The sequence below is a fragment of the Anabrus simplex genome, chromosome 1, assembly GCF_040414725.1.
Source record: "Anabrus simplex isolate iqAnaSimp1 chromosome 1, ASM4041472v1, whole genome shotgun sequence".
Taxonomy (NCBI): domain Eukaryota; kingdom Metazoa; phylum Arthropoda; class Insecta; order Orthoptera; family Tettigoniidae; genus Anabrus; species Anabrus simplex.
This window is the reverse complement of record NC_090265.1, coordinates 165,089,818-165,100,976: the sequence shown is the minus strand read 5'-3', so window position 1 is coordinate 165,100,976 and position 11,159 is coordinate 165,089,818. Positions and strand designations below refer to the sequence as shown.

At 40.8% G+C, this 11,159-nt stretch overlaps 1 protein-coding gene across 1 annotated transcript in view; it reads right to left on the bottom strand.

Moving 5' to 3' along the window:
- Positions 1-4,819: 4,819 nt before the first annotated feature.
- Positions 4,820-11,159, bottom strand: part of LOC136863457 (maltase A1) — a 69,406-nt gene continuing 63,066 nt past the window's right edge. Inside the window, exon 10 of the mRNA XM_067139867.2 lies at positions 4,820-5,048. Coding sequence (XP_066995968.2) covers positions 4,979-5,048 — 70 coding nt within the window. The 3' untranslated portion in view covers positions 4,820-4,978. The remainder of the gene's footprint in view (positions 5,049-11,159) is intronic.

Sequence of the window (11,159 nt, the reverse complement as noted above, 5' to 3'; positions counted from 1 at the left end):
TCATAATCTTCTGACCTGCTCGACATACATTTCAACTGGCTTGCAGCAGTTAAACTTCAATACCTATGTGGTGTTGTAGGTGTGATCTGTGGGTTTGATTTATTTCAGGAAAATACATATGCATATGAATGTGGCTGGTTGTGTTCCAAGTTACCCCATTTGGAATGCCGTAATGCGTTGTCAAGCACTGAAGAAAATATGGATGATTTAAAAAATGTAGGCCTACTTATTTTGTTGAAACAATATGATGATGCAAATTTGCTTCACCCTTACGTAATGGCATTATGGCAAGTATTGCTTATAGGAAAAGGTTGAATGTTTTTGAGGCTAAATTCATATATTTTCTTCCTGTTAGTAGGCTTCAAATTAAAATTGTCCAGCTCTTAAATGTAAATTCATCGAATCATGTGTGTAAGGAACGTGCCGAATTTTTTATTGACAAGTGTTTTAATATGATGATACAATGCTTTAAAATGAGAAAAAAGAAAAATCTAGCCGTAAACGTTCAGGGAGGAATGCTAAACCTAAAAAGTAATGTATAAATGAAAGATCAAGCCCTTTCACAGCAGGCAATTTCACATCTTGATTATATGTCTAATTTCAGTCTTTAAATAATAACCTGTTAAATAATACTTCATTCATTCATCCAGAATTGCTTTAGCAACTTTGAAGTTAATATGTTAGTAACACGTAACATTTCCTTTCTAGACGTTATTTATCCATTTCCGTATTTCCATTTCCATTGATGTTTGAATTTAGCGCGAATTTTCAGGTCAAGCCACTAGGAGAGCCACTTTCGACTTGTCTCCCATTTTAACAAGGCTATATCCGGAAGTGTCGCGTATTGTCTCTAATGTATTTGCTTACAGCTCCCCCATCCCCTTCACCGCACTCCTTCCGATGATTAAAATGCAGTTCTACTACTTCCATGCCCAATACATTGTATAAATTGTAATCCATATATAGTTCGTATGGCATACTATGTTACTGAGAACATAACCTCACAACTCAAAACAGCTTTAACATCAACTGAATGATTAACACATTAACAAAAGCAAAGCAAAGTCACCTCCGTTCAGGCCATGAAGGCCCTTGGAGGAGTAGAACGTAAAGGCTTCCACCATTGTTAACCTCGGCACGTGATGGGGTAGAGTGGTTACCTCTACGCCCGGCCGCCTTTGCCCCCAGGAATTAACCTGGTACTCATTCTTGGTGTAGGCTGAGTGAACCTCAGGGCCATATGCACCTCCGGAAACTGAAATCTCTTTTCTTAAATTTTACGACTTCCTGGCTGGGATACGAACCCACGTCCTTCCGGGCGAACCGAGCGCGCCTTTACCGCCTCGTCCAGGCAGCCCCCTTAACACATTAACACAAAGCTGATATTATAACAAATAAGAAATCGCTTCAAACGCGAGACAGAACAGCACACCATATGCAAGAATATGGGGTATCACATCAATATCCAAGTACCAAATGAAAATAAAAATTACAAAATTAAATGCACTGAGACAGGAAATGTATAGAACTACATTAATAGAACTATTCTGCTTTCAGCCCCTGAGGTGTACTCAAACAGGAAATGTTCAGGCGGACTGGCGAAGATAAATTTCTAATAAACAAGCACAAGGAACAAAGATTTACAACACAAGCACATGGAATTCAAACAACACAAATACTGTAGCATCATGGAAGATATCACTTAAAATCGATATAAGTTCAAACAAGGTTAATCGATTGGGTAAAGCGGGATTCAATGCAATCCAGCAATATTATCTCCATAATACTTGACGTGATACGACCAATTCTTTCTCAGAAGGGCCCACTGATTGAGGTTAGACTTGAAATACTTTACTTCGAGGCAAACTGCCTCTATTAATATCGCTCATTTCATGTCTACTTGCGTGCCATCTACAGAACCTGTCTACAACAATCTACACGTTGTGAATGACTTCCAGCGCCATCTAAAATTTTCGACGTCAACTATCTGAAGATAAGTACAGATTGGAACCATGAGCCCCATTAAACTTTCACCGGGGTGGTGGTATCTCAACGGCACACTAGCCACCAGCATCTTGGACACGTGTAGCAATACAACTGATGAGCCCACTTCTACACTGGGGCGAAACGCTGGTAATTTTACGATTGAAAAGGCCCAAAGAGCTTAAATGTTTTTGACATTTGCAATCGATGATTATTTAATTCTATTTTCCTTCTGGGAACTTAATTTTTGAAATAGGCTAATGATGTTATTGATTTTACGTACCACTGACTACTTTTGCGGATTTTGGAGACGCCGATGTGCCGAAAATTTGTCCAGCACTGTCCTTTAACATGTGGGTAAATTTACAGACATTAGGCTGGCGTATCTGAACACCTTGAAATACCACCGGACTGAACCTGGGTCGAATCCACCAACTTGAGCTCAGAAGGCCGGCGTTCTACCACCTGAGCTATTCAGCCTAGCTATTAAATTTCATCATATTTATGGGAGAAATTAAATTCAAGTTTACGACTTCCGTTATAGTTTTAGTGTATCATTTTACAACGTAGTAGAAGTTTAAAATTCAAACCGTAGTTCATAACATTTTGTCAAATGACCTGAAGCATGTACTACGGGCGCGCGGCGAGATGGCCGCGCGAGCACTTAGATGGGACGAGAGGAGCTCCCGCCAGTATACTTCTAATCAGTACAAAAATCATTGATCCGCTTACCTTCGGTACACAGGAGTAAATGCAGAGCAGAATGTTTCCATGTCTTCATTATCAGCATCATTACCAACACTGTCACTATTATCACCATCGCTACCAAAATCGCTTGACCCATTGTCATCACAGCCTTCATTGTCGCCAAGATTTATTACAAAATTGTCAGTTTCATCTTACATGACTGCGTCTTTTTCCCAAAATTAGATTCAAGTCACACGTGTTGTGTAGTAATCTCTCGACAGTGTGTCTGTGTATGGCAAATACTAGTAGTTTTTATTTAGGTCGTATGATAAGTGGAGGAAGAGGTAGAAAGTGTTGTAATCATATAGGGGCTGAAAATGAGCAAGTCAAGGGAAGTATGATCAGGGGAGATTTATGTACCACACAACAGAAATTAAGAAAAGAATTGCCAAGGCAAAAGAAGGTTTAAAGAGGAAATAGAAATTACTTTATTGGCCATTAAAAAATATTTGTGGAAAAGACTTACAAGTTTTATACCTGGAGCATTGCGCTGTACTGTGCAAAAACTTGGACAGTACGGAAGAAAGAAGATTGGAGGCACTAGGGATGTGGACATGGGGGAGGATAGAACAAGTGAAAGGGGAAGACCGAGTAAAGAATGAAGAGTTGGAGAAGAACGAACTACGTTGTATATCAATAGAAGGAGAAAAATTAACTGGATCGAACATTGTTTGAGGTGGTGGTGGTGGTGATTATTGTTTTAAGAGGAAGTACAACTAGGCAACCATCCTCTATATAACACTAATATGGAAGGGGTCCGACACTTCGAAAAATGAAGATATCGGCCAAAGGAAGACAAGGGCCACGAACGGCGTGAAAATGAACGACTCCCTAGCCCTCACAAACCTAATAGCGTCAGGCTCGGAAAAGAACAAGAGTTGACCAAGAGAGGTCGGATAGGATAGATGAAATTGAGGAGCCTGGCACAAGTAAGTGGAAGCAATGCCAGGACTCAGCTAAGGGCCCGTGGTCGCCAATCCCCTCTCCAAAGTTCAGAGCCCCTGGGGCCTCTTTTAGTCGCCTTTTACGACAGGCAGGGGATACCGTGGGTGTTATTCTACCACCCGCACCCAAAGGGGGACATTGTTTGAGGAGGTAGTGTTTACCGAAATAATGAATGATGAAAGGCAAAAGAAGAAGACGAAGGCAAAGATATCAAGTGCTGGAAAACATCAAAGGAAAAAATGTATTCGGAGATGAAGAAGTTGGCTATGGACAGGAAAAAGTGGAAGATATTTATCCCACGACAAGACCTGCCAAAAGGCAGAATACCTGAATGAATGAGGTCGTACTTCTTCAACGAGAGAAGAGAATGTACTGTCTCCTATTATCGCAGGACACGCTCTGTCTAATTAGATAATCTAACATCTCCCTTTTCTAAGGATATCTCTGTAGGCGGTTTGTCAACGTGTTTCCCATGGTAGTGGGGCATTGTCCACTACGATGAGACAAGGCGAGGCTAGGAATTATGCTCTCTTGGATCCACACCTAATCGAGCGCCCGAAACACAGACTCTCATGGGGAGACGTTGCATCTTCGTACTAAAACATGATATATTAACATGACGGCTTATAAGTAAAGAACTAATTAATATATGCCTTCGTTAAGTGAATCTGGAAAGAGGTAGAGGTATACATAAGATCGTTGTGATATTTATATAAGGCTTTGAATTACCTCTCAATATCGTAATATCGAACGTATCACTTAGAGTTTGTCAAAACTCTGTGTGAGAGTAGAGTTGATTTTTTGTAACAACAACTTTCAGCAGGTCTGCATCAAATCAAAATCATGCAGTTGTACGAAATGTCACTTTATTGATGGATAGAGTAGTTAGGGGGGGGGGGGGTAAGGTGAGGATACAATAATGGGAAAGAGTTTAATACATCCTTGTAAAAAAATCCTTATTTGCCTTTCTCCTCACTTACCTGCCACCAGCTACACTCGTGATAAGCTCAACCGGTATGTGATCTAACACAAAAGGTGGGAATGTTTCATGGCATTTCTACCAAGCCTCATTCGCTTCGAACGTTATAGTATTTCAAGGTTTGTTTCGTTTCTGCTTGATGATGAGAATTTTTTGAAGACAGGATATGTTTACACAATTCTAATACATTTTATTTAATAGATCACTCAACATTATTACGTACAAGTACAGGACAATTAATTGTAAATAGAATCACAGATCTTTGAAGATGGCATAGATTAAAACTTGCAAGTCAAGTAGGAATTTTTTTATTCCTTTGGGTGTTCAAGCAGTGTTAGTGAGGACCACAGCAGCATATTTCTCAAGTTGAATGTTCGACAGCTGGATTCTTTGGCTGTAACAAGACAATTAATATTTTATTTATGGATTAATATATTGATTACAAAATTCTTGGAAAATAAAATTTACTTTAAACATATATAAATTTAGTAATAACTAGCAAATGTACCCGTGCTTCGCTACGGTATTCTACATTGTATACGGATATCGACGTAAATACTGTGCGTGCAGCAAATGAGATTGTTTTAAAATTGCATGTCTCTTAGCCTTATCCGAGAAATAGCATGGGGAGGTCCACATATGTTGTTTCCAATGTAAAGTGAGGGTTGCGGAGTTGTGATGATAACGGCAGGCTCACTTGCCTACTGCCATTCACAATCGAGTTGGCAAGTTTACATTATAATTGCAGGCCCCAATGCATTTTCCGAGAAACTGCATGGGCAGGACAAAAGGGTGCAATACGTTGTTTCGAATGGAAAGTGTGAGTTGCAGAGTTGTGATGATAACGGCAGGCTTACTTGCCTACTGCCGTCCACAATTTAGTTGGGAAGTTTATACTATAATGGCAGGCCCCATTGCCTACTGTGCGGTCACAATCTATTTGAGGAGTTTTTATTATAATGGCAGTCCCCGTTTTCTACTTCCAGACAGATTACAGTTGAGGAGCTTTTATTATAATGGCAGGCAACCTCCCTACTGCCAGTCAAAATTGAGTTGTGCTATTATCCTTATAATGCCAGGCCCCTTTTCCTAATGCCAGCCAGCTTACTGCCAGTCACACCGAGGTGGTAAGTTTTCATTAACATAACAGGCTACTATGCCTAATGCCAGTCACATTTTAGATGGATACATTGGTTCATAATGGCGGGCGCGCTTGCCCACAGCCAAACACAATCAGGTAGGGGAGTTTTGAACAAAATTTCACGCTCTCTTGTCTTCTGGAAGTCAAATCGAGAAGGGAATTATTCATTACAATGCTAGACCCTCCTTACTAATGCCAGTTACACAAATGTTGAAAGAGGACTCCATTCCTACTACCAGGCAAATTCGATATGGGGAGTAGGCCTACTGATTACAATAGCAGTCGCACCCTTTCTCGATCGCTAAAAATGTACAACAGTGAACATATATACGAATGTACATGCACGTTTACAATATTTCAGAGCTTCATTTAGAGATTAACTGCCGCCAAACAGTAAGTCATATCGTCAAATGGATTGTAGCATAAAACGTCGTGTGTAGCGGTCTAAATTGCTGGTCCTGTGATATTTTCTCCTATGTCATGTAGTCATGGATCAGATTGAGTTAGAAACGTTGAATAGGGTGACATTTGGGTAAGATTGTCTAACAGTGCATTACTTTTCGGATAATTATGTGACAGCTACAAACATAACATATGGGTCACATACGGATACCGGATGAGTCAATATCCGTGCCGAATTTGATGATTCTATCTTACATAGAAGTGATTCAAAGTATGAATTATCGTGTAAAATGTGAAAAAATTATTTACAATGGAGAAATAGAGAAATATAACATATAAGGAATAGAGATACGACAAAAAGTAATAGGTCCAAAGTTGTAGATTACTCCAAATTGAACTAAGATTTAGGGATCCGTTTTGTGATAGGACTTAATGTTTAGCCACGAAATACCCCGAAACCAAGGTCTGCACTGTCATTAAAATTGCCTCTATATTTCGAAACTTATCCGGGATAAAAAGTGAAAAATTTTACGTCAGTTACAGGCTAAAAGGTATAATTTTGCCAAATTTTAATTTTCTAGCTCGTATGGCAGATTGTGCCGCCATCTTGATTTTGAAGGAAGGGGGATAAAAATTAAGAAATTCCTGAAAATTAATGGAGACGTTACTAAGAAACTACAAAGAAATGAGCTGCCGTATGTCACTGAAGGTACACATCTTGCATTTTCTTTGGACTTCTTTCCTGAGAACTTGGCGGCTGTAAGTGATGAGCAGGGAGAGTGATTTCACGAAGACATTGCTACAATGGAGCAACGGTATGGAGGAAGATGGGATCCTCGGATGATAGGCGATTATTGTTGGTTTATACAAGGGGAAGATTCCAGTTCACATAAGAGAAAAAATAAGTAGTTTTTATATGTCTTAATAGCTGGTCAGTTATTAATATACCAGTTGTATCATATCTAAGCTACCCTTGAAGACTTTCATACAAAAATGTGAACACAGTAATTTTTAACAGATCAAAAATCCTGATTCATTCAATGTATCAAGTAAATTTTATAACGTAAAATCGTGACGTGTTATGAACTTTTCACTGTCATTTTCGTGTTCAACGCATGCATTTTAGTTAAGATGAGGGTATTTTATTAATGTTATTATGGGAGAAAAGTTCAAATCTGTTGATCGTTTAATAAACAGTTTAAGCTGGTGTTCTTCAAATTAAAGGGCTAAGATAAGTTAGTTTATCTATCAGTTCTGTCTGCCTAAGTTTGTAGTATCTGGAATATTCTGAGGAGACTTTTGGGAGTCTTCTTTCTTTTTGCTCGAATTGTTCTTCTACCTTTTTTCCACATCTGTAGGGTGGCGGGTACGAACCTTGTCACGCATGTGGATATGGATCTGTTTTACGGCCATATGTCCTTCCTGGCGCCAAGCCTATAAGGAGGGTATAATTAGTATTGCGTGTTTTTTTTTGTGACTGGTGGTGTCGTGTATTGTCTGAATATGAAGAGGAACGTGTTGGGGCAAACATAAACCCAGTTTGCGAGCCGGAGGAATTAATAGGAGGCGATTAAATTTCTCGAAACAACCGGGAATCGAACCCGACACACTGTGAGCCAAAGGCCTCGTCGCTAACGATTCAGCTAATAAGTCGGACACAAGACTTCAGGGATTATTATGTTAAAACATAATTTCCATTTGGAGGAAACTTTACAGTCTAGAAAAATTGTGTATTGATCATCGCTTAGAAGGAAAAGTTTCCCATTGGGTGCAAAAATTGTTACACTTGCTTATTTTCGCGGTTTTGCTCTCGGTGTCAATTTCTAGGAACACTCTCCCTATTTCGTCGCGTTTGGGGAGAATTGAAAGTTCGATTTTCCTATGAATTTTGTGATTATGTTCTATGTATGGTACCAAGTTTAAAGTTTGTAATGTGCCTGGAGGTGCTTGATGTTTTGGTGACTACTTACATTTTTAATATAGCTTTAAACATCGGTACCCTTCTAATTTCATATGTTAAAACGGATTGTATTATTTTAAGAAAATACAGGTGTTTCGCTGTAAGGCATATTTTTCAGTGTTCCTTAGTCCATTGAGGTAGGTTACTGTAATTAATCCTATCCTTTATTGAATCGCGTAGCAACGACCGTGAATGGAAGATTAATTATATTTTGCTGTATACTCTATTTGTAGCAGTCTACTATTCTCACTCCGACTACGGCATTGAGCTGGGTACTTCAGTGGAGCACCTCCTTATAAACTACGTTAACTGTTTTCCCGTTGGTTGTGAGTAGATATAGGTCACGTGGAGAAGTCACGCGTGAGCAGGCAACATATAATTGGCCGTGGGAAAAGCAGGGCGAAGTCAAATCAATTCCTGTAGTTTTGATTGTCTGGCCCTGCGATTTATTGATTGTCATCCCAAAGCATAGCTTCACCGGGAACTGAGTCCTCCTAAAAGGATAGGGTAGTCTGAAGGTACCAGTGGAATGCGAGGAATGTAAACACTTTCTCCCCTACCGATGCCTGTTATTATGGTTGCCTCTATTACCCTAGCCATTAACTTGTTCACCTGCAGCCTTGTTCCGTTACATAGAGCAGGGGGCTTCAAGTTTCTGAGGCACATTATGGGAGAATTAACCTTGAGTGTAAGTTTATTTGGAGGCATCCCAGGAGGGGTCAGAGAATTGAGAAACTCAATGGGGTAGTTGATAGAATCACTCTCTTCGACTGTGCGATCAGTTGATAGGTAGGTTCTTTCTTCGGCCGAGAAAAGGTGCAAAATCCTACTGTTGATGCTATCAACTGTCTCGTTCCTGGGGGCGAGAATAGCTCTTTCGCAGAACCATTCCAAAGGTTTGGCATGAAGGTTGCCGATGTCTGGATACACTCTTGAGATTAGTCCTTCTATAGAATCGACCTTATTTCCCAGTTCCTTAGACAATTCAATCTCCCCGTTGATCTCTAAAACATCCCCATTCCCTATCTGCAGTAATAAGTCGGCAAACCTTTGCGCCTCAAGGTCTCCTGAATTGTGGACTCTCATGTTTGTTGCAAGTTTAAGAGTCTCGACATACGACCAAAGGTGAGAGCTCTTCATTGATGCCTTGACTTCATCAGCGCGAGTGCCTCTTGGTAGGACTGGTAACGTTTGCCGAAAGTCGCCTGAGAGCAGAACTGTCACTCCACCCATCACTCTATGAGTGTCATGCAGATCTTGGAGAGTTGTATCTAATGCTTCCAGGGCTCGTCTGTGAGACATAGAAATTTCGTCCCAGACAATTAGAACACTTTCCTTCAGCACTCTGGCGTCCACTGTCCCCTTTTTTATATTGCACGTAGGATTATCCTCGTAGTTTAAGTTGAGAGGCAATTTAAAGGCAGAGTGAGCTGTCTGGCCGCCTGGCAGTAAAGTGGCTGCAATGCCTGATGAAGCAACAGCTAAAGCTATCTGCCCGCGAGACCTTACATGGGAAAGTATTAGACTAAGGAGAAATGTTTTCCCCGTACCACCTGGTGCTTCCAAAAAGTATAGCTTCCCCAAGTGTTTATGGACACTGTCTAAAATGGCATAGTAGGCAGACCTCTGCTCTAAGTTTAGAAGAGGTTCATTGGCGTTGACAAAGATCTTCAGCTGGAAAGTATCATAGTTCTTTTCCACAGAGTATCTACTGCAAATGTCTCCCGCGGCACTGCCGTCTGGAGCAGGTAGGCCGAAGCTGTCCACAGTTCTACCACAGGACTTCAGGAGTTCCGTCTGAAGAGCAAGTAAAGTCCGGTTATAAATGTGTTTGACGTTAGTTGCAGCGTCTGTGATTCTAGCTTCGTGCAAATGATCTTCAGAGAGGTCATCTCTGAATTTCATCCACAGTTGTAGGGGGTCGGACACTTCACAGAAGATTAATATCACGACGAAAAGATTTCGTAATTTTTTGGGAGAGTCTGTGATCGATGCCTCTGCAATAGTCTGCTGCCATTGATCGTCCTCCTCGAGTAGTCCAAGAGCCTTGCACGCTGATTGGTAATCAGGGTGAAGATAGCCATTTACTGTCCTGAGGGCCTTGTAGGACGTGGGCCCTCTCACGTGATGAAGTAATAGCCGTAGGTAGAAACATTCCCTGTCCTTCATGTGAACTGTGTAGACTCGGCCAATGGCATTTGATTTCCTCACATGAGGGAAACCATGTACAAGAGCACCTTGCTTTCGCTGTGAGAATTCTTTGTTTTTCCACGTGTAGTATGATGGAACCTCAGGGTACAACAAAGTCTTGGCAAAGTCATCAGTGCTGCAAAGACTGAAGAAAGCAGTGAGTGTCGTAGCAGGTGGGTCACCAAGTTGGACGTTATTAGGGTTGAAATACACACGTTGACCATTCTCCAAGTGGACTGCCAGGTGCACAACAGTCGGCTCTCTGTCATGGATTGGGAAAGAAAGCATTCTCCACACGGCTTCAGAAGTGCTAATATATCGTCCTGTCTGGTATTGCAAAATTTCATCCCTCCCATTTTGAACAGTGAACATGGCCTGATCTGATCCTTTATTAATATACTTACAAATATATTTGATGGATTTCACTGAATTACAATATTCCATGTTGATGTGGGCCTTGAATAATCTACACAGTAATGGCGAGTATGGTACTACCCAGCGGTTGTCAACAGTAACGGCTCCTTGTCTCATAATCATCTCGAAGGACACCCCTCCGTCTGCAGGGCTTCTCCGCCTGTAGGTAGGGTACCCATCACCTCCTGTTACAGTTTCCTTTATGAACCTCTTAGCGTAGTTCTTTGAGCAATGTCCGTCTTTCATACACGGACTGTTGTAATTCAGAGCACCACAGGGCCCATGAATCATGTTGGATTTTACGATGTCAAAAAGTTCGGGATCGGTGTGAGGATCAGGGAGCTCAGCAGAGATGATTGAATCAATAGCATTAGCTGCAATTTTGTTTTCAAGCCATA